General features: G+C 48.7%; 1 protein-coding gene across 5 annotated transcripts in view; it reads right to left on the minus strand.

Annotated features, from left to right (window-relative positions):
• Positions 1-4,571: 4,571 nt before the first annotated feature.
• Positions 4,572-24,373, minus strand: part of Trappc9 (trafficking protein particle complex subunit 9) — a 434,664-nt gene continuing 414,862 nt past the window's right edge. For all 5 annotated transcript variants that reach the window (XM_075959473.1, XM_075959472.1, XM_075959470.1 and 2 more), the window contains 2 exons: positions 5,567-5,790; positions 4,572-5,128 (listed from right to left, as the gene is read on the minus strand). In XM_075959473.1, the coding sequence (XP_075815588.1) occupies positions 4,961-5,128; positions 5,567-5,790 (392 nt within the window). In that variant the 3' untranslated portion in view covers positions 4,572-4,960. The remainder of the gene's footprint in view (positions 5,129-5,566; positions 5,791-24,373) is intronic.

A 24,373-nucleotide genomic window follows, 5' to 3' on the forward strand; every position in this document is an offset into this window, starting at 1 on the left:
ATCTGGCAGATTGGGGAGAAGGTGCAGATGATCAGAGGAACTCAGACTAGACCCCGGGGAGGACGCGGGAAGTCTGGGTAGTTGGGGTGGTGGGCAGCTGTGCAGAAGGGACTTGTGGGTAGTTGCAGGTAGGGTGGGCCTTGGTGGAAAGCTGTGGCCAGACTCGACGTGGCACTGGTTGTGGGGTGCAAGGTAGATCTGGTGGATTGCAGAAAAAGTGTGTTGTGTGGTCAGGGGAAGCCCCCGGGTTAGACCCTGGAGGAGGACACAGGAAGTCTGAGTACCTAGCTGGAAATCCCCCCTCCCGCCACTTTTTAAATTTTTCCTTTCATACTTTCTTTGGGGCTGGTTGGCTAGTTTCCCTCATTCCACTTGGGGATGGGGATTGCTAATTTAAAAGTTGTCCACACTATTGTTCATTTCTTATGGGTGTACCACAGATGGACACTTGGTTAGGCACAGTACCATCCCCAAGTCTCAAGCCCGTCATCGTCTTCATCACCTTCCAGACTGAGAGAACTCTGCAGCTCCCTGATTGCACTCATTTCCCGAACATTTGTGTGCCGGTTCACTGTATTTGTAAACACCACCATGCTTTCAATCCATCCCCTTGTTATTATATTTATTATTGTTGTACCCAGATTTTTCTCTTATGTCCTATCTTATCCTTTCTTCTATATACCTCTGCTATCCATCTAAGTACCCAGTATTTTTTCCCTGCCTTAGGCTATTCTTTCTAATTCCCTTTAGTGAAATTTTGTCTGTAGAAAACCCTTGGTTTATGCACCAGTGTCACCATTTCACACATGGGAAAGTACTGTTATCATTCAGGATTGAAATTATTCCACTGACTTTTGGATACCATTGCTGCTGGCAAGAAGGCATCTGTCCATCGGAGTGCTATCTCTCTGATCGTCTGAGTCTTTCCAGCTCCTGTTAGGGTGACCCCTCACCATCCGGTCTTCTGACACTACACGACAGCCAATGTATTACTCTAACACTTGGAATTGGCTGGGCTTCTTGAGTCTGGGGCTTCTGTTCTGCTTTGCTCTGAGAAGCCCTCAGGCATCATTTCCCTCACAGCTTTGCCTCCCTTCTCTTGATTTTCCCTCTGAGAACTCTTAGACACACATAGACGAGTTTCCGCCCATGTCCTTCATGCTTTGATATTTTCTGCTCTTTGCGGATGCCTTTGCTAAGCAACACCTTCAGTTCCAACTCCAATTGTCTGGTTTGTTCTTGAGCTGAGTTTACTATTCAATTCAGCTTAGGTGTTACACATTTCAGCTCAGTTCTTATTTCCAGTTATGGGGGTTCCATTTGAGTCTTTTTATGAGCTATATTTTCCCCATATGTTTTTTACTTCCCAAACCCTACCACACTCTTTCACAGTCTTCGTGCAGTATATTCCATCATCTGATTCTTCCTTGAGCTGGTGTCTTCTAATTCTGTTTTGTATGAATCTCGCCATAATGAAGTGTTTCCTGGTGTATTGACCCATTTTAAAACTGAATTATCCATTTTACATATGCAAATCCTTGTGCCTTAGGAACAGAAATGGAGCCCTCCCTGAAAATATTTGTCTTTAAGGTGTTTGGTACATGTGAGTGACAGGTGCTAGCTGTCTCCAGCCACTCTGAAATGAGTAATTTGGGGCTTAAGGAAGGCACTTTAGGGCATGTGGCTCAGGACTTTTGGTTCACAGGAGAGAGAGTTGAAGCCCGCAGATGAGGATGGGCCAGGTTTATTTCTACTGCTGAGGAAAGTGAGAAGACAATACTTGTGGTCATCTGGCTCCCCAGCTAGTGAAAGCAGCTTCCTAACTGCACCCTGTGAGGTAGCCCTGGATCTGTCCCCTTCCACCCCTGAGGAAAAAGTCAGCATCGGGCAGGACAAACAGCTTCCCTTTCTGGATTTTGTCCCCTCACGAGTACTAGGCCCTGAATTATTATTGCTTTATGTATATGTGTGTACATGTTTCTGTGTGTGAGCAAATATATACGCGTGTGCATGTGAAGGCCTAGTACTCTTTCTTGATTGTGATCTACCTTATTATCGGGGCAGGGTCTCTCAGTCGAATCCAGAGCTCATCAATGCTGCTAGCGTTGCTAGCCAGTTTACTCCAGGGATCCCTGCCTCTGCCTTCTATGCCAGAATTACAGATAGGCTCCTACATCCACCTGACATTTGCTTGGGTTCTGGGGATCCAAACCCTGATCCTCATGCTTGCTGCTTATGTGGCAAGAACCACATAAAGAACCACTGAACCATATACTCAGCCCTGGACCTAGTATTCTTCACCTCATTACAGCTTTCTGATGTCTATTTGTGTGGTACGTAGCTATGGTCTTTCTTAGCCAATTTCAGTGGAAGACTTCATTTGGGCTGCTCACCTACTTTGTTGGTAACCTCTTCTGATTAATACCTAGCATTTGTTTTAATCATCTAAAACACTTTTTGATGGCCCCAGGGCTAGATGCCCACACAATTCTCATGTCTGCTTATAGGGACAAGGACTGCCTTTTGGGGTGTCATAATGACAGCGGTTTTCTGGGTTTGTGAGTTCAGCAGCCCCGTACAATGCTTACATCTTCTGAAACCATCTAGGGTCAAGTCCAGCTTGGTCTCGAATCCCATCAGGGGCAGCTCACCATCTTCCTTATGCTGTGACTTTTCTGTTGGAGCATTTGTGTCACCAACCCAAGTTTTCTGCTGCAGGTTAGTGAACAAATGAGCCCATGGGAAGGACTGAGGGAGCCCAGCAAGGACAAATATTAACAGTCCCTGGAGGAGGTGGGATTTCAGGCATGGCAGGACATACAGATGTGACTGAGAAAGAAAGCACTAAGAGGGGGAGGAAGCGGGAACCCATGTGCACTGAAGCCTTGCTAGCAATGCTGAGGAGATTAAAGCAAAGAGGCCATTCATGTAAAAGTGTCCAGGACAATAGCATTTTTATCCCTACCCAGAAAGCCAAGACTCAACCACCCTACCAGCCCCTCTGGAGTCATGAAGTGGACAACTGGCTGAGGTGGAATCCAGCCTCTCCGACATCATCTTCTGGATCCTGGTTCTTCCTGGTATTTTGAGTGTGACAGCTATTACTCAGAGAGGAACAGGGAATATGAGAGCAACCCATTCAGCCACACAGGTGAGTGGGCATGGCTTGGTATATCCCTTGCTCAGGCCTGGGAAGCACCTACTGAGTGCACTGGGATAGACAGTGTAGGCCCAGATCCAAGAGGGTCTCTCCCAGCCCTGGATCAATTCCCACCTACTAATAGAAATAGAAGACCCATGTGTTCCAGAGCTATGTGTTCCAGCAAGGGACACCTATCCTTACAAGGGGCAGCCATCCTACAGCAGTTCCTGGCTCCCTGTCTGCTCACAAGAAGAGTCTAAGTATCCTCAGCACTCTGGGTCTCCTTGTCTTGACTCCAATCACCTCCTCTGCCAGGATAGAGGGTAGAAACCTGGGCAACGCAGATAATTCTGTGGGTGGTTTTGCAAGGTACATAGGTTATTTTCTTCTCCTTCTTCCTTTTCCTCCTCCTCTGCTTCTTTTTATTTGTTTTTTTGAGACAAGGTTTCTCTGTAATGTTGGAGCCTGTCCTGGAACGAGCTCTTGTAGACTAGATTGGCCTCAAACTCACAGAGATCTGCCTGCCTCCTGAGTGCTGGAATTAAAAGTATGTGCCACCACCACCTGCCACCACCCAGCTTTTTTTTTTTAACATGGGCTATTTCTATATCTCCTAAGAGGGCTGCCTTGCCCTTTGGGTTGCCTCTCAATAGACCATCTGAGAATGTATATTTGGAATGACTGGGACCAATCCTCAACATGCCTCTACTCAGAATCAAGTTGAGCTGCATCCACATCAGCCTTCCCAGGCCTGCAGTGGCAACTGTGTCTGTCTGTCTGTATTGCACTGATCAAGATCATGTCCTTTTAAGAAGAAAGCATAATGTCACTGCAGTTCTTCATGGTGCCTGCCCTCATGCTGACACCAGGCATAGCTTCAGTTGCACCTTGGCAGGACGACCCTCTAGGGTAGGTGTGTACCCTTCCGTCTTTCTAACATGTTTATGCAGGCATATTTTCATGGGTAGAACATGGGTAGAACATGTGCAAGCTGTGAGGAGCTGTTGATGGGAGTGGTGTTGGCTGTGACCCCGAGTCTGCAAGCTACAGAGTATATTTAGCAGCATATTTCAGGGACCACAGCCCCCCCCCTCCTAGAACTTGAGTGAATTTTCAAATTCATGAGATCAAGACAGAAACAGGGTAAATGAGACCCTACCCACACCACTGGGCAATTTGGAGTGGCAAGATGCTAACAGAGCCATAAGTGACTTGAGTAACTGCTCTGAGGGGGAAGAAGGAGGACCCCTGGAGCCTTAGGTGTAGAGGTGACCTAGTATCCTTGGCTATCTCAGAGACAGATTGGTCTGCCCTGCCAACCATGGGACCCATGAGCCGGATGCCTCACCTGGCAGGGTGTGGCTGTGTAGGTTTGGTCTTAATCCTATTCCTGTCTCCCACTAGCCCACAGCTTGTAAGTGACACAATGTGAAGAAAGCAAGGTAGGCCTTTATTGGAGAACATGGCAACATACATATACAGATCTGGATCCCAGAACACATGGGCAGGGAACATCCTGACACCCGCTCCCTTCGTCATCCAGTGTCACCTCCCATGCTTGGGTTGCCAGCGGTATTCACAGGGGTAAGCCAAGCCTAAGGAGATTGACAGGATGGCTCGGCATTTCCTCTTAAGAACACAGAGAGATGACAGACCAGGAAAGACCCTCCACAGTCCCGGCTATAGAGCAGGGCCACCAAGGCTGGCACTGGGTGTGAGGTCACTGGCAAAATAGGCAGACGGCAAACGGAGTGTCTTCTGGGAGGGAGAAGAAGAGCTGGATATGGTGTAAGGACACAGACTTCGAAGCTGAGAGGCTTAGGCCTGTGCCTCCAGGGCCCGCACATGCACACTGGGTAAACAGAACCAGGACGGTGGCAGCTCCTTGCTCTTGCAGTCCTCATGAAAGCGGATGTGGAGGAAGAAGTCACCTGTGTAGAGGAAGAGGAGGGCTCCAAGGCAAGCCGACCGGCCTGATGGCTGCACCTGGAATGGGAAAAAGGAAGCGGTGTCATGCTGGATCAGTGGCTCTACCCCCAAAGCTACTGGGAGAGCCTGACTTCCGGTAATGAGAGGGGCGGGACACACTGGCTCTGCCCCCATCCAAAGCGTTTTTGGCTGTGCTTCCTTGGATGAGGGGCTGCACAAATCTGAGAAGCCATTTCCGCCTTTGAAGGTAGCTACCGCTGTTTCACTCCCTGAACTGTCTGAGTTTAGCGAGAGAGGGAGTGCAGGAAGTTGAGTGTTGGGCTGACTGAGGACAAGTGTCTGAACCAAGCTCTAGGGCTGATTCCTCTGGGGCTGGGTTGGGTGGGCAGGGAGGAGCTGTGGGTGCATACAGGTAGGAGCACCACCACTGACCTGATCCCTGGTTGTGAAGCTCTATAGGTTGAACATGGAGACTGCGCCGCAGCTCGTACTCACCGTGTCAAGGTAGAAGGTGCTGGAGCCCACAAAGGAGATGACGTCATGCAGATCATAGTTGTGTACGCCATTCTGGTGGTCTTGGAAGGGGACCACGGTGAGGGCGAAGGGCCCCACGCTACGGGGACTCCGGTTAGTCAGTCGCACTTCCAGGTGCACAGGGTCACCAACCTGGCAGGCAGCTGCTGCCTCACGGTCACATGGCTGCCCATCCACCAGCACATCTGCAAGAGATGGAAGACGATCAGAGGTAACCGGTCTGCCACCTCACTTCTTGCTCTGTGTCAGAGCACTGGGGACACATGGGAGTGACTGGACCCTCTTTTCCTGAAATAGTCTGGCAGAGACGGGCATGGCAGGAGGAGAGCTGTCACCCAGGAAGGCTGCCCACTTGGGGAGAGCCCAGATCTATGGTGTTCCTCTTGGCCTATTCCAGTCACAGCTACTCTTTCCTCTGCAGGTGAAGAACTTAGAAACTGCAAAGGCAGGACCATGAACTTGGCCCAGCCACACTCACCTTCTACCTACAATGCCCGAGGTCAGGGTCAGGTTTCATCAAACAGAGGGTCTTGGGAGAATGACCTGTACAGAGTCCCCAAAGGAGGGGATCTGGGGAAGATGGCACTCTCTCTCTCAAACCTTCCCAGATGCAGACACATCTCCTGCCTGCCTCCTGTTATTGCTACTCTCTGGACTTGTACCCATCCTCCATCTACAGGTGAACAGGAGCTATAGAAACCCCTCAGTAGCCTCATCCATCCCAACACTGACTACCAGGTATGGCAATGAGGAACCTGGATGTAAACAAACCCTCCTGGAGGGAAAGTATAATCTAGCAAGGGAAAAGTGGGGTCAGCCAGGAAGGGGACAATACTGAGACTCCATCTGATAGAGGGCTCATCACAGGCATAGGGAAGTGGGAAAAGATACTTCTTATCAAATTGGCATTCTCCTGGGTATTATTTGTCTCTTAAGAGTCTGGTTTTAGCTCCATCTTTCATTTTTGAATGCAGAAGACCATCTGGCCTAGGCCTGATCAGGACAGGCTCTGGGGTGATCCTGGGTCCCTGGCCACTAGTCCGTCTGGTGCAAGGGTGGACTGCTCCTTCTGCTGGCTGTCTAGCTCTCTTGAGCCCACAGCAAGGATCCAGGGGACCTGAGTGTGCACGTTCCCGCCTGTGAGGCCTGTCACTATCTTACTGAGCCCCAGCTCTCTCTTTGGTCCAGTGGAGCAGATGCCAGCACTAACAGCTAGGATGAGAACATTAAAGGTCATGCTGCATGACACTGTGGGCAACAGCGTGAGAGCTGTGTGCGCAGGCTCCAGAAATGCCCCTGTCCCAGCATCCGCCATAGCACCTGCTAAGTCTGCAGGGCAGCTCAGTGACTTCTGTCTCCAGCCTCAGTTTCTCCCTGTGGCATGGAGCCTCCTGCAGAAAGGTACCCAACAGTCTTCCACCTTTCTCCACTTCACACAGGCCAGGTCATCATGACCATTTCCTGAGCAGTAAGCCCAACCAGGTGCAGTTGCAGCTTCTTGAATGAAACGGGGAGAGCAGCTGGCGGAGTGGCTGGTTCCGTTAAGGGAGAGATGATTATAAGCAAACCAGCGAAGGGTGGCTGGCTCATTACAGCTCTTCGGTTTTTTTTTCTCTGCAGAGGACTGTGTGGGCTGTCAGGGCAGCTAGGACTGTGGTTCATCTTCCAGCCTTTCCTGTTTGCCTGTTAACCTTTTGCAGCCCTGACTCTGCACAGCCCAAGGTAGACCAGCTGGGACCTCAGCCTCACGTCTACCCTATCAAGTCAGGAGAGACCCTAGATACACCCAGCCTTCTTCCTGATGACTGAGACTGAAAGCTGGCATAAGGGTCCTGACTTCCTGGGGAGAAGAATGAGGGTAAGGCTCTCCCCAGTTGCAACTATCAACTTCCTTCTGGCATCCTAGCGTATTCACACATAGAAGACAGGAGGCTCCCCAGGAGGACTGCCTGCTCTAGCCTGTCTTGGAGTAACTGACCATCCCATGTATGATCCCAAGAATAGCATCTTGGGAAGCCCTCAGGACCATGGACCACTGTCTCCTCCTTGGCCAGTCCTGTACTTTTTCATCTCTGATTGGAGTCTGGGATCACAGACTCCAATTCCTCTGGTTCCAAATACCACCTGCAGCTGCTGCTGCACTAACACCATGACATGGTGCTGTCTCTGCAGAAACCAGGTCTATAAATAGAAGACAATAAGGGAACCAAATCTAGTGGGGTCCATCCTGCAGGCATCCTGTATCCCAGGATACAGGAAGGTGGCTGGTCATAGGCAGTCCTATGGCCTGAAGGAACAGGAGACAGGTAGATGATCCTGGTCTCTATGTGTCTTATGTAGCCCCAAGTCACCATGTCTTCTTAGGAGGATGGATAGTGGCGCGGACCAGGCAAGCCAGAGGTCAAAGGGTCACATGACAGGGCCAGCTGAACCCAGTCCTGAGGGCTCTAGATCCTCAGGGTACTCTAAATGTATAGCTGTCTTTCCCATCTGGTCTCCATGGACTGGATAAGTCAAGGCACTGGGCACCTGAGGGATCAGCATAAGAATTTGGTCTCTCAGGAACCACATGACAAAATGGTTGAGTCTATCCAGATCACCCCTGGCAGTGGCTCTGAACGATGGATTCCAGAGGCTGTGCCACCTGTGTTCCAGAGAATGAAATGTCTTCCTATTTTGGGTGGTGCTGAGCGACAGGCTCCAACAGGTACATGTCTGTAAACCCGGGTCCAACTCACCAACGTCCTGAGTCACTCAGTGGGCAGTGAGGAGGACAGGAAGGGCAGAGCAACGTTCCTCTCTTCCCCCCAACCCCAGGAGCTCAAATGCCTGCAGACCCAGGACTGCGTAGTGGCTGAGAATGACCTGTAGTTTCCTGCCCAACTAGACATTCCCCCCACCCCGAAGCTTAACCCCCCCCCCCATTAGCACAGAGCCCCCACAGCCAGGACTGGAAGGATTACTTTTCATCCATGGCTACAGATCTAGGAAGCCCATCAGCCCTGCCTCTCATACACCTCCCCTATTTTGCTCCAATGCCCTGGAAAACAGGGGACTGCTAAGCATAGCTCAGGAGCAAAATTCCCCTTTGGGATAAAGAGCATGTCTTCAGGAAGAAGGCAGGGGAAGGGAGGGACAACTTGGGGGTTGGTGCGCCAGCCTCGAAGCCTACTCCAGGTGAGGGGATAGACCTAAACTGGACAGCCAAGGTTGATCCGGAAGGGACTTGGCTTTGGAAGAGGTCATGGGAGCAACTCATCATTCCATAGGTGAGTTGAAAGACAGGAAAGGGAATAAGCCAGAGAGGTGACACTAGAACTCGCTGAGGTTTCCTACTCAACACCAGCTACTGGCTGTCCTCTGAGGGAAGCAGAGGCAGATTTAGCATAAGATCTCACTTCTAACCATCCAGGACAAGCAGTCCTCCTCCTCCAAAGCCAATGGGGCCAATGGCTAGGTGCCTAACCAGCAAAAATGTATTGACTTTCTTCTTTACTGATAAAAGTCAAGTAACTGAAGTTTTCACTTTGGTTGTTAGGAAGCTCAGAACCAGACACGTTGGTGCCCAGTAACTGTAATTTAGTTCCCCTAATCTCCACACCTGCCCCACCATCCTCACACAGACTAGCCCCCTGCATATTCCTGGACGTCCATACCTCCATGCCTGCCCACTTGCCAATTCCAGTGGCCCGGGTGTTTTAGGTAGACTCAGAGGCTGTGGTTCCGGTTCTTGGGTAAGTGATATCATACACCGCCATCCCTACATCTACACTCTGGTCTCCTTCCTCTGTCAGCATGCTGAAGTCTAGGGCAGGCTCGGAGGTGGAGGAGGAGGAGTCCAGAGGACAGGAGAGTCCAGGTAGTTGGCTCCAAACCCCTGAAGCACAAGCTTGCAGTGACCTGATTGAGAGCAGGCAGTGGCTTTTTGTCCCTGAGTCACTGCCAGGGTCTATGCTCTGTGGAGTTGGTGCCCCCACACACTCCATCCACCAAATGGCATGTGTTTTTAACAATTACTGGGGTAGCTAACTAGCTCCTAAGCCAGAACGCCGCTCTTTGGCATGGAGGCTGCGCCAGACCTGCACATGTAATCACCCTCGAGTCGAGGGGAGCTCCTGAGGAGCCACTGCCTCTCCTGGGGAAATAATTTACTTTTACAACTTTTCATTAAAGATTAAAGAGAATTAAATTAAAATTAAGGTGAACTGGAGTTCAAGAAGAGGGCTGAGTGTGTGCAGTCCTCTTTCAGAGAAGAGGCTCTCTGGCCTTATCCTAGCCTATGGGTTTCAGAGACTGCAGGCTGAGCTCTGAAGGGCCTGGGCTCCTCAGCACAAAGCCTCTGGGTGCCCATACTGATAGAGGACTGTGGTCCCTGGTCTCACCATCTCTAACAGTACTCTAAATGTCTATCACCACTATCCACATGAGGCCACACTGTAGGTCAGGACCCTGTTATGTGGGTGCTAATCTGTGGCAGAGGCAGGGCCCCAGGATGTCCCTCTACATTCCCAGAAGCCAGAGACCCTTTCCCTGCTGTTCATTCCTTGAGCTAGGCCCTAATGTGACCCAGGCTGCTTGAGCTTGCTCTCTAGCAGGAGATCAGCTTCTGCTCTTCACACTGGGATTACAGGCCAGCACTACCATGCCTTGATCAGGGGGTACTGGATAGGCCAACCTGTCTCATACATTCTGGGCTCTGCCCAGCCTGTTGGGCCCATACCAAACACCGGTCTAACAAAAGAAGTCCACATGCCTGGGTCTGTTCACAAAAGTATATGAATTGATAAGACCGTATCCCTCCACAAACCCAGGGGCTGGGGTCATCCTGGGGAACAGCTAGGCTGCTCCTGGTTCCAGCAGATCAATATGCCATTTACAATGAGCCCAGGAGAAAGGTCACAGTGGTTAATGCAGTCGGCTGACCTGGCTTGTGTCTGGAACCTGTGGCCCAGTTCTGTCAGGCACAGTCAGGAAAGTTCAGGGCATTACTTCACAACAGGCTCAGTGGCCAGCCCTGAAGAAAATGCCTCTTTTCAGGTGTCTGGAAGCTAGGGATGCCCAGAGGCCAAGTCTTTAGAACTTGGGATTGAACTTAACCTTGACTTTTAAGCAAATCTGATTTTTCAGAAACCACATAAACTGGGAGCAGCTCCAAGACTGACTTCTCGGCAGTGCCCACTCACTTCTAATACTGCTCAGAGCCACGGGAAGCCAGACTGGGGGCCTTAGCTTTGTGCTATTACCAGTTAGGGGGACCCATACAATTTCTTTTTACCTACTTAATTAATCTTCATTAAAACAGAACAAAAGTTTGAGTTTGTGGAGGGAGAAAAGATACTACCCAAAGAACACTAGACTACAGGCCACCAAGCAATCTATCGATCTTTACATCCACCCCCGCCTCTCTCTCTCTCTCTCTCTCTCTCTCTCTATATATATATATATATATATATATATATATATATATATATATATATCCCAGCTCGTCTTGAACTTGAGATTGCCTTAGCCTTCCCCTGAGATGTGCAATGTATAACAACATCTGACCATCATCCTTTTACCCATCAACTATCCTTCTATCCATCCAGCCCCCATTTATCATGCATCCATCTAGTCAGCATCCGTTCATCATCCACTTTCCATCTACACATCACCAATCCATCAACACACCATCCATCTATCCATCATTCCTCTATGTATTATGCATTATTCCATCTTCTATCACCTAGTCACCATCCATCCACCTTGCATTCATCTATTTTCTAACCCACTCATCTATTCCATTACCCATCTAGCAATTATCCATCATTTAGCCATTCATCCTCTGTCCATCTTGTTTGCCACAGTTTGTCTCTTTCTTCTCTCGGGACGAAAAGCTTCCAGAACCTGCAGCCCTCTTTTATCCTCTTAAGTATGGATCCACAAATGTCACTACTACAAGCCTTCCTTGCTAAGTTTCTCCGTGACTCCCAAGGGACTTGGTGGTACTCTTACTTGCTTGCCACATTAAGCCTGTCATTTACCATTGTTAACTGTCTTTTGGTGAGTCAGGAATCTTCACCAGGACTGAGAGTTGCTATGAAGATGCGATGGGGCTTCCATCCCCAGCATGTGGGCCTCAAGGCCACCTCTTTTTTCTTTCTGCATTTGGAAGGGGACAAGTGCTTAGATCCCAGGATTGGGAGTAACTGCAGGGATCGAGTTACACTGGACTTGTCACCTGCGGCCAGAGCAAACCCCATGGAGAGAGATAGACATGCCTGCAAAGAAAGGGGAATTCTCTGATATTTATGTGAGGCAATGCATGGGGGTATGTATGTGTGTACTGTGTGGTCCTTGGGGCTATTCCCAATGTTATAGAGCTTCGCTTCTATGTGCTGGACAGTGGATAAAAGGCAAACCCTGATTCCTGTTCACTGGATTCTTGCAGCAAAGCTAGAGGTCCCATTCTGACCAGCCCGGCTTGGCTCTTATATCGATGAATCTCAGCCAGTCCAAGCTTTTTGCATCCTTCCACCCACTCTTGGAACCCTACCAGGCCCACGGACAAAACAACACTGCCATTTCCACAGTGGTCATTTCCTTAGTCCTTGCCTCTGAGGTCTGGAAATAGACCACTAGTTCTTTCCAGGACCTTCCTTCTGGGACCCAACTCTCTTCACAGGGCCCTAGCTATCCACACAAAATGTGCTGTCCACATGGAGCCCTAGATGTCCACACAGAGCTGCATTTAGATCCCACTCAGCCACCTACCTGGCATCCCCATGGAAGGAGCATGCTATATAATGGAGACCAATACCCCAACTAAGCATATGCTACCAAATAAAAAACCCCAGTACCAGGAATGGGTAACATCTTTTTGAGTTGTTGGCCAGTGGGGTACTATAGAACCCCCCAAATTATAGGCTATTGCCACTGCTATTGACATCAAGACAATACTGCTGAAGACACCACATAATTGAGTCATAGAACATCGAGAAATCTAGCTGGTACTTGCCTGGGAGCTTAATCCCTACTGGCCAATATTCATACTACTTGAAGGTGCCATATAAACTTCGGGAGGAGAAAATAATTTCATCTGCTAGAATAACAATCTGCCTGTAGGATAAGTCCATATCTACAATGGTGGCATTAATATTATGGAAATAACCTTCTTATTGGATTTAAGACTTGTTACTTGAAATGGAACCCATATCTGATACTGTTCATGAGGCCAAGACCCTGAGGCTAAATATATCAGAAAACATAGGAAAGAACCATTTCTATTATTCTGCTAATGACTTGTTTTACCCACAGACCAATGCATTGCTCAACACTCATCACAAAAGATTCTCTTTGCAGTAGGTGACGACAAACACAGAAAGCCACAACTGGTCAATGTAAAGAGAATAATCAACTTTGGAATGCTCAGCCCTGAATGGGATGTCTCTATCAAACCCCTCCCCTCAAAGCTCAGGATCTGTGTGGAAGAGAGGACAGAAAGACCGTAAGAGTGAGAAGTGGTGGATGACGTCAAGGAAACAGTGGTTTCCACATACAACAGGGCAGATGCACATATGCACTCAGAGACTGTGACACCGCACAAGACTTGCACAAATGCAAGCCAGACGGAGGAAGGGAAGTGGGCATGAGGTCCCACCCCTAGCCAAGAAGCTTTTTCTAAATGATAGCCTCCGGTTGAGGGAAACAATCAGTTCTCTTGGAGTGACACTGGGTACCCACACCCTGGAACGGCTCCCATGCTCATAAGTGGTTGGCCAATACCAACTGGACTCCATTAATTTAGAAGAGAAAGAACATCAAGTTAGGTAGGTAGAGAGGTGGAAGAGTTGATTGAGGGGGAAGAATATGATCAGAATAAATGTTATTTTATAAAAGGGCTCCTCTATGCTTCTCCCTCCTCACCCCTGCAGTCTCTAGGAGAGCTGGGTGGTGGTCTCTGTGTACTGTACCATCCTTGTCTTATCTGCCACCTGAGTTGCTGCTTGCTTCCCCATCGCGCAGCATGTCCTGGTTCTGTTTACAAGCCTCCAGTGGATTTCCAGTTTGTGTAGCGTGAAACCCAGTCTTTGGCAACCTCCATAGACTCCACTCTACCCTTGGCTCCTCCCACAGCCCAAAGGTAACACGCGTCTCAACACACCGAGCTTATTCCAACCTCAGCGCCTTTGCAAGTGATGTCCCTCCTAGAATACTGTGCCCGGATTGGCCTACAGTCACTGGTCATTTGCGTCTAGCTCAGACTCCCTCTACAGACAAGTCTGGCTGGGCACCCTGACCCCTGCTGACATGATGTTTCTTATCCTTGTAGTAGCCCTAAGCGAACAGTCTTTCCAGGCAGCGGAAGAGTCGAGAGAGCTTTGCTTTGAGAACCAGGAACAGCTTGCCATCTGCATGAAATAGCTGCTATGCAAATGAGGGTTCTGGAAAACAGTCTGTTCTTTTCAATAATTTAATCATCTCCACTGTCACCTTCTGCCCTGGCAAAGCACAAGTGTTCAGGAAAGGGATGGCCAAGCAGGTAAGAAATCTGGGACCCTGTGGAGGGACCTCTGGCTTCTCCTTTTACCCCTATAGCTCCAGGCCTCAGAGATGGGGTGATCGCAGGCACGTGTAGCAGCAGGTGTAGGGCAGGGAGGGCACTGTTACAGATAGGTATGGCTAATACCTCCCACATCCCTAAAAGTAGAGTATACATCTCAAGACACGGGATGGGCTGAAAACTCTCCATTCTGCCACTGAGTAGGGAAATGGTCTTTCCTAGGGCCTGGATGTGGCCCTGATATGTACTAGATACGACACAGGCTTCTAAACATCCCCTTTCTGCATTCCTATTAAACTATAAGCTAAGCTACCCAGGAGAAAGAAACTGATGCTATCCACAGGGCAGGGCCGAGACTCCAAGGAAGCTCAGAGTGTAGAGAAAGCTCACTGCCCTTCAGCAACACAGCTTAGTCTTGGGGAAGAATGGAAAAGATACTGGACTTATGTAAGGAAGTAAAACACCTTTACAGAGTCCCAGAGGCCTGGGATTGATGAAGCGTGGCTTCTCTTCTGTGGGAGAGCACCTGGGGTTTCGTCATCCATCCATAATGCACTCACTGGCTCATATATGCAACGATCTTCACTGAGCAGCTACCACAAGCCAGACACAGAAGTCCCTCAGTATTAAGAAGAAAATAAAGTCTTTGGCTCCCACAAGTTTGCTTCTGATGGAAGATATCAGCCAATAAGTGAACAGACACATGAATGCACATATGCTCACATGCGTGTGTGTACACACGCGTGGTAGAGGGCGAGAGGTCAGGGGCTGTTCTTAGAGCACATTAGGAAAGGTCGTGATGAGGAGGCGGTGGCACTGAAGTAAATCTAAGACAGCACAGGAAGCAGGAATGCAGCATGCAGGGGGAGATGCCCTTGGTTACAAAGCAGCAGTAACTCAGACTGCTGGGTGAGCAAGAAGTTCTGAGCTTGAGTGGAAGGAGACACAGAGTCCCTGCGGTTGCTGTCAGCAGTGAGGAGACCAGGGGCATGGATCAAGGGCATGGGGAGGGAAGAGTGGCCCGGGAAAGCATGAAGGCTTTTCTGGCTATCTAGGCATCCCTGAACACAGTCCCAGCCACAGTGGAAAGAACCAATGAGTCATTCTCAGGCACACTATGGCTAACATAGAGTCACCCAGCAATGTGACAGAATATTTGGCTTGCTTTCCTTTGTCTCACTAGGCTTTGGGCAACTCATCCAATTCTTGTGGCTCAAGACACCATTAGCATAGATAAAGGAAATGAAAGAAAAAAATATTCCAGATCTCCAGGTTCTGTTCCAGGTTTGTCCCCGCATAGAAGAACTCAAATACTGCCAGGCTGTATGTGAGGGACCAGGGGAGAACTTGGACAGGTGTAGCACAGGCTGGGGAGGGGGTGAAAGAGTCCAGATAGAGGAGATGAGCCACAGTGCAGTGGTAGAAAAAAGGGTTGGGGCTATGTAAAGTGGTCTTTCTGGCTGGGTTCAGATCTTGGGTGGGGACTAGGGAAATGATAAATATGCCTGGTGGACACTTCAACAAAAGAAGAAGCACAAGCAACCCGTAAGCGTGGGGCAAAATGCCAAGCCTATCCAGTAATCAAAGAACACACATGGAAAGGCCTCAGAGCCATTCTTTATGACTGAGGAGACTGGTGCAGCGTTTGAAGGGAAATACAAGCTATTGCTGGCAAGAGTCAAGGGGATGCGAGTTTTCACACATGGCCGCTTGGAGACTAAGGGTTGGAAGATTTGTGGAGGCAGGTCTAGAAATAAGCTGAGCAGCAAATGGCACATAGCCTTTGACCTAGTGAACTGACTTTACAGTTTCGCTCCTGGAAGGTTAGTAATGTGGGCTGACTCTGGTTAGAACAGAGAGTCTAGAAACTACCGCACAGAATGGAGCAAAGCAGGGTGGGCTGAATAAATAATGGAGCATCAGCACAGCAGGCTACTACATAGCCACTGCAGACCCTGACTCAGATACGCCCTCAGCATGCAGGAATATAACGACATTCGGTGAGTTAGAGAGTAGGTGACAGACAGCATTTGCCTTGGGATACCTGTCCATAAGAGAGCCAATAGCCACACATCTATTCCTGAAGAGCCACCACCTTGGGCAGTGGGGATTGCTGAAGATCACTCTTCTCCACTATACAACTGTCTTTTGTTCTTCAGTAAGCATCGGTTAATTTGTCAGCAGGGGTTGCCTCTAATTAGCTCACCTCTAGCTGTGCTATTTATAGAAAATATTCACTACTATCTACAGGTGGGTGGGACTGTGTCTTCCAGATTCATCTGCTAAAACTTTAAACCCAAGTACCTGCAAAGAGGCAGCACCTAGTGTGGGGCCTTCCAAAGTATCTGTATGGGGCCCAGTGGGTCGAACACTCACCACAAGCATGAGGACCAAATTCTAATTCCCAGAGCTCATATAAATCCAGAGACTGTGGAGGGCACCATTTGTAATCCCAACGCTTCAAAGGGGAGGTGGGAGGTGGAGACAGAAGAAATCCTAGAAGCCTGGTGTGAATGGCAGAAAACAAGAGACCCCACCTCAAATAAATTAGAAGGGAAGGAAAGAGTCCATGGTTGTCCTCCGAACTCATCATGTGTGTGCACAGTTAACACACAGAGAGAGGTGGGGGGGGGTAAAAGAGAGAGTGGTCATTACAGCAGAATGAGGTCCTGGGCAGGCGGGTACTGTGTGATCTGCTGCCCTTCTGAGAGTGGGAAAACGGGGCAGACACACAGACAGCCATGTGAGGACACGTTAGCCATGATGTCTGATCACCATCAGAGAGAGATAGAGGCCTGTGTAGCTGCCTGAGCAGACATATTAGAGTCTATAGTATACTTGCATGTAGCAATTTCCAAAATAAAAATAAAGCTAAAGTTACAATTAAATAACGTGATAAATATTCAAAGGCTCAAAGTTAAAGAAAAAGATACTGTCACACCTTTGGGGGTGGGGGTTAAGGACAAATCTTTAAAGTATTCGCTATATTTTAGGAGAGGATGAGATAATTTGATAATGATATTTTGTTAGTGAAAGTATTCTTTTTTAAAAAATAAATATATAAAATACTGTAATCCAGCATACACTGGAAGAGTATCTCTAGGTAGCAGGCAAAGCGGTGGGCACTGGGACTCCAGTGGGAACCCCGACAGCTCCATAGCCCCCTGGACATTCAGGGACCATCTGCAGCATGCATGAAGCAAGTTCCTCACGCTAGTAGACTCCTGCCTGTGTCCCTGCAGTTGTGCCTCTGGGCCATGGCCTGAAGCCCTATTGCTGAGCCCGGGCAGCAGCCTACAGGCAGGGAGATTCTCCTCCTGGCAGAGATCAGGACTGCTGCCCAGGCTGGGTGAGCAGGAAGGTGACTCAGCTAATGGTGACAGCCCTTTAGAGGAAACTTAATTATTCTGTAGCCTGGCCCAGAGGGAGGGAAGGGTGCGTGGCTAATAGCGATCGATTCGTCCTGCCAATCTCCTAGGCTATTTATAGCCTGCTTATAAAGTCACTCGGGATCCGAACGGAAAGGTATCGTTTATCAAGCCAAATAGTGTGTGTGTGTGCGCAATTGTGTGTGTGTGTGTGTGCGTGCGTATGTACTAATCAGTGCCACCTATGTACATGATGTACATGTGTGCCAGGTGAGCACACCCAAAACAGGTTGGCACGTGGGCATGAGAAGCCATGACAGAAAAGAAGAGGCCCCAGCAGAACACTGGGGGTTGGTGCTGTGGGAAAGGCTGCCTCACTCCTTCACAGGCCTAGCGCTGCCCACATCACAGAACAGGAAATGGAAGCTCAGAGCTCAGTGAGCAGCTGTAGGTAGCCACCCAGTTGGGCACGAGGGTATGCCCAGCACTCCTTGCCTCAGAAGTAGTCAAGGGTGCATTTTTTTTCCAGAGCAACCTCTATGCCCTTCAAGGTCTAAACGGGTAGACCAGTGCAGCCTAGGACACAGCATGAGGAGAGAGAGCATGGGGCCATCAGTGTAGCTTCGGCTCTCGGGAACTCAGAGGAAGGTTTGATAAGAGGAAAGATAAGGCAGCCTGGGCCAGGTGTTAGTGAGCTGACACCCCAGAATCTGCTACTCCACCTTCTTGACGCATGCCTCCCGAGCCCCACACTCAGGATACTGTCCACACTGTGTCACAGGCCCCCAGGGGTCTGTCATAGGGTGCTCCCATGGACCTCCCTACTACCCTGCCTAGTGTCTCTTGCCCGTGTCCTCAATGACATGCAGAGTGTCCGGAGCCAAAGGGGAGGCTCGGGGTGTCTCTGCATGTTTCTGCATGGTGGTTCAGGGGCTGAAGTCACTATCCCATATGTGGATCCATTCCACCTTGACCAAAGGAGTGGTTGTTGTGCGTCCTGCCTAAACAACAGAATACTTAACTCAGAATATAGTCACTTGATGTTTCAGGTATTGAAGAGGTAATTACTTTGTTTGTTCCGTGTTTGTATCATGGTTAAAGCAGGCTTGCCTTCTCCCCACCCCCCTTTAGATTGGGATATGTAAAGCATATGGAAAACAAACGGTGAATTCAGTATTCACTGGGCTGCCCTCCCGACTCTATTCTGTGTCTCTGTCTTTTTCTACCTAACATTTCTAATCCACATGCCCTGACCCTGGAACATATGAACCTGTCGAGGCAGGCCATCAACAACCATGTCTTGGCCCAAAGCCAGCTCTCCCCAGCATTGCCCCTCTGCCTAAAAGCAGGAGACATACCAGGCTGCACACAGTGAGAATCAGAGACCTACATGAGCAGATAGCCCAAAATATTGAGGGAGCAAGTCCTTTCTTGTGGGTAGACCTCAGAGGTCACCATGACATCCAGGTCCTTAGAGCGTTGCGGTGACAGCAGCTGTCTCTCCCCACTGTGGCCCCTCCCACCTCTGGGATGTCTTATTCTTATGCTCCTTACTATTTCATCCCCTATGGAATTCACAGCTTAGTAAAGAAGCAGTCTCCCATGGGTGAGCACAGATAACACTGGAGAGCTGACTCAGCTCCTGGCCCACACCCAGAACATTGTGCAGAAGCTAATGCAGAGAACACCCAGGTGACAATGTCACACGCACGAGGTGGGAGGACCGAGGTGAACCACAAGGCCAAGTCACGAGAGAGATGGAAGGGTGGGAGGACCCCGGGCTCCTCTTGCCTTTATTGGAGGCTGTCTAAAGGCTAGTTGATGAGCTCTCCTCAGCTCTGGGCTTAGAGCAGCAAATGAGGCTAGGAATTTGGTAGCTGGGGATCAAGAACTAGACAGCCATTATTCATTTACTTTGATTCTCCTGTTCCTGTAAATGGTTCATCTTTTCATTAGCCGATAGTTTTGCTTTTCCCAGAATCTCTCAGATGAGGGCTTCTGGCCCTGGCTGGACAGGGCTAGAAGTTAATAGCCATTTTTCCAGGGCACTATGAAGCTGAGGGACCAGGGCCACTTCGTGAGGGGGAGATGCAGACTGACTTGGGACATGGAGAAAACCCAGGCTTCCAAGGGGTCAGCCACATGTGTGTCCCTAATGTAGATAATACAGGCTGGCCTTACCATAGCATGAGCCTGGAGCCAGGGCTCAAATCCTGCATGCTGGCTCATGCCTGTGTACCCTTTCCTTCTTTGCTGATATGCCTGCAAGGTTAAAGTATAAATTCTGGGTTCTTTGGAGGCCTGCCTGACCCTGGGCCAGACAGCCATTCTCTCCCATAGTTTCCTGTCTCTCCAGTGCACTTAGGCTGCACTGGACCCTGCTCTTGTTATGCTCCCTCCATGTCCTCCGTTCACATTCAGCTCTGCCTTTGTGACTTAAGGTCCTCCCTGCTGAGAGCACCTCGGTACACACATGGGACAGGACAGGCGTCTCCCTCCTCATCGGGTCCTGGGTGCTAGTCAGCCCCGAAACTTCATCCCAAGGATGAGAAGACAAAGATGGGCAGGCTCAGCAGGAGCCACGTTATCGTCTTTAGGGAAAGGGGTGAGGCGGGGTTATCGCTCTACTCCAGGCCTCTTTGGATCAGATAAACTCATCTGATGAACCCAGGGACCTGAGGTCCAGGTGGGCAGATACGTCCTGTGTGACCCAAGAAGAAGGCAAAGAGGCCTGAAAAGGACAAATGACAAAGGTGAATGTACCCAAACTGCACAAGTGGCTGAGGTTGGCTTCTACACAGCAGCTGGTATAAGAAGCCACAACTTGGTTACCAAATCTGTAGCCAGTTGGGTACAGAGGTGCTATAGCTCCATTTAGAGCTGTGTCCTGCTCCTGGCCATCACAGGGCCTGCTGAGGGCTTAGAAGCTGCAGGTCCCATTACCTGCTTGCAAATGCGTGTGTGCAGTTGCATAAAGACAGACCTTGGCTTCAAGAACTTGGCTTCAGTGGGCTCTCAGCCAACCAAAGTACTCTAAATTTTATTGGGGAAACCACTGTAAACCAAGCTCCTGGAAGGGATCCACTGACAGGAGGATGGTTTTCCTCAGTTGCAGACTGATGGACCTGGGTTGTGCCTTTACCCCATCGGCTCCTGTAAGACACCTTTGCCTCTCTGTGATCATGGAGGTGCCCCTTGACCGGGTCCCTGGCCTAGCCCAGAATGCAGTCCTCCTACTTTGGGCTGATTTCTGACATCCATGACCTTCCTCAGCCTCCAGATCACATTTCAAGCTTCATTTACAGTGGCCATCCCTGGGGAGTGCCCTTTTCCTAAGGCATGGCTGTCTTCAACAGGGTCTGCCCTTCTGTGACTGCTTGTTCAGCATTTAACAGTCACAGAACTGACTGTCACAGTCCACTTCTACTGGAACATAAGCCCCTTAGAGGTGACATGAGCAGGGCCTGGCAGATGTCCTTGTTTTTCTTAACTTTACTCAAGACATCTGTTTGAATTCCTTAGTTCTGGATCCAAATAGGCCCCAGTGGGAACAGCGGGCACATGGACCTACTGGGTCATCCCACGGCCCTGTAGAACGTTTCCTCAGTGAGCAAAAGAATTAGTGAATGGTTTCTCCTCAACAAGGGGATTCCCTAGATGGACACTAAGCCTGGCTATGGTACTTTCTACATTATGCACATATTGCAAAACAAAATCACAGTAGAGCAAACAGCGTCTTCCAGCCAAGATGGAGAAACAGGCCGTTTTTTGCTCTCCTATGCAGCAAACAAAACAGGCCCAGGACAGATGAAACACACTTGTGAAATATGGTTCTCACAGCTCTGACCACTCGGCAGAAAAGAACAATGCGAGACGAGGCGTTAACAGAGAGATGTGGTTCCCATTCCACAGGCTTTGAGAACAGTGAGGCCATACACAGGAACAAGTGGCACAGAATATGGGATGGGCAGGAAGGGGAGGAACCATAGAGATCTGTCTGAAAGTATTCAGGATGCATGCAGGAGGATTTCAAGGAAGAGGGCTAAGGGTGCACAGAATGAGGTACAGTATTTGCTCCCTGAAGTCAGACAGGGAAGCATCAGCCTAACAAGGCACTGGAAAGCATGTTTGGAGAGCCCTTCTGTTCAGAGCAGGTAAGTAATCCACAACTATATGCTATTCTGATCTTGCTTTTAAAAAGAAAAAAAACTTAAAGCGGTATCTGAAAGGATTTAATTATTTCTAAGTAGCCTGCTGTGTCTCGGGGGCATGAGGATGTTCACACTCACAGCCAGCAAGGGAAAATGAAGTCTGGAATCTAGTGAGAGACTAGCAGGAACAGGTAACTACCCAGGCAAATCCATAAGACCTCTGATATCTGAAATATTTAAATGAATAACATTTCTGTGGGACATATTACATGTGGACAAACAAAGTTCCAGACAACAACAGTACCTGGGACCACAGGGAAGGGCGAGAACTGTCCTAGAGTGAGATTTTGGAGTGTATGTGTACTTATGTGATGGTAAGTTATAGGCTGGACTCCAATTTACAAAGTATTCACTAGAAATAACCAAACAATTATCACTATTAAGTCAACGAAGGAGACTTTGATCACAGGTGACATTTCTAATAGTAGGTGTCAGCTTGACTAAACTCAAGTAAAAGCCAGGCTCTGGGCACCCTGTGAGGGATTTTCTAGATAAATTGATTTGAAGCAGGAAAACCCACCTTAAATCTGGGCAGCACCTTCTGGTGGCAGCTACAAAAAAGGCCACGGAAAAGGAAACCTTTGCTTTTTGCCTGCTTGCCCTCACTCTTGCTGGCAAGTCCATCTGTGCTGTTGCTGCAGCATCTCTTTGTCTGTATTATAACCAACTTCTCTGAGATTCCAAAGCAAACTGAAGATCAGCAGCTTCCCAGGAATCCCCCACGACTCCCGCACCAGATTGGGACTACTGAGACATCCAGCCTCAGGGACTGAACAGTTACTGAATTCTCTCTTTCTGACACGAGGCAGTCATGACTGAACTACCCAGATTTCACCCCATAAGCTGATCTAATAAATCTTCATTCTATCATTCTATTAGTTATGTTCCTTTAGAGAACCCTGACAAATACAACATGGTTGTCTATTTAGGAAATCTAAAAGAACCAATCCCTTCAACTCCCCCTCTCAGCCCCTCCCCTCAAAATGAACAAACAAAAACCCAACTCCCTTAGGACCTGTCAACCATAGTTGAAATGCTCCAAGATATATGGTTAATGCAAAAAAGTTAGATTTGCCTGTACGGCAGCAATGAGCAAGTAGAGATTGAAATCAGAAACATAGCAACATTAACACCTTCACAAAAAATGAGATGTTGGACCCTAACTCTAACAGGATGTACAGGATTGACATCATAACAAAAACTACAAAACTCTGCTGAAAGAATAAAAAAAAAAGGCAAAGTAAATGGAGAGCTATCCCATGCTGGTAGAGAGGAAGGCTTGAGGTGGTCAACATATTGATCCTTTCCAGCTGGATTAATAAATTCAATGCAACCACAAACAAAATCACAGCAGGTTCTGATGTGGGCATTGAGATGCTGGCTCTAAGGTATACAGGAAGAAGAAAAGAACCTCAGAGTAGCTATTCCATTGCAGAAGAAGCACAAAGATAGAGAGCCAATACTATTCAAAGTTCAAGACCTGCTCAGTAGCACAACAGCAAGCGCGTCAGTGTGTGCTAGTGAAAGAACGCAGAAAAAGATCAAGGGAATAGAGCAGGGAGCTCAGAGATACACCAATGCACATATGGACTTGGCCTTTGGTGAAGAGAAAAGGCAATGAAATAAAATCAAACCAACGGTAGCCTCTTCAACAAATGCTGTGAGAATACACACAAAGAAAGTCACTGATGTGCAGACTTAGGTACTTCGCAAAGTTTCCCTCAAAATAGATCATTAACCTGCATGTAAAATGTAAAACTAACTCCCAAAAGATAGCACAGGAGAAAATTCTAGACAACGGTAGGTGTGCTGCAAACGACACTTGAGTAACTGTTGAACCAAAGGCCTGGTTCAAGACCTGAGCCACAAATGAAATGGTAAGGTGAACTTTAACAGAGAGGAAAGCTTAAACTGTCTGGACATTGGGGAGACAAGCCACAGGCTGGACAGAAAGAATGTCCAAAGATGCATCAAGTCAAAAATGCTGTTCAAAATATACAAAGAGTTCTAAAAAAACTCAGTGATAGAAGCCAATGACTTGACATACGAAACAGGCCATAGACCTGAAAAGACACCCCCGCCAAAGTAGAGAAGGTGGCATGAGAAGCTCTCGATGTCACATGTCACTATGGAGTTGAAAACTTGAACAGCAATGAGCTGACACCACACATTTGCTACAAAGACCAAGATCTCACACACCAATGTTACCAAATACATTGAGGACCTGCAAGAGCAGGCGAGAGCTCAGTTGTGACTAGTGGGGATGTGACATGGGTCAGCCATTGAGGAGGTCAAAAAAATGAAGATATTCCTATCATAGGTTCTGGCAAGCATGCTCCTTGTTTTTGCCCAAATGACCTGGACAACATGTAGGAACTTTCACATGGACATTATAGTAGGGGGTTCCAGTTTGGCTCTGGCTTGACCCCATGTTTGGAGTGCTTGGCTCCCAGCAGGTGGTGCTGTTGGGAGGTGGTGAAAACTCTAGAAGATGAGGCCAGTTGTAGGATGCAGGTCACTTGGAACACATGCTGGAAGGCTATTTTGTCCTGGCCCCTTCCCCTCTCGGCTTCCTGCCTGCCCCAAGGTGAGTGGCTCTCTTCCACCAAACCTTTCCACCATGGTAGTCTGGCTTTGATACAGGCTA

The sequence above is a fragment of the Microtus pennsylvanicus genome, chromosome 2 (assembly GCF_037038515.1).
Source record: "Microtus pennsylvanicus isolate mMicPen1 chromosome 2, mMicPen1.hap1, whole genome shotgun sequence".
NCBI lineage: Eukaryota > Metazoa > Chordata > Mammalia > Rodentia > Cricetidae > Microtus > Microtus pennsylvanicus.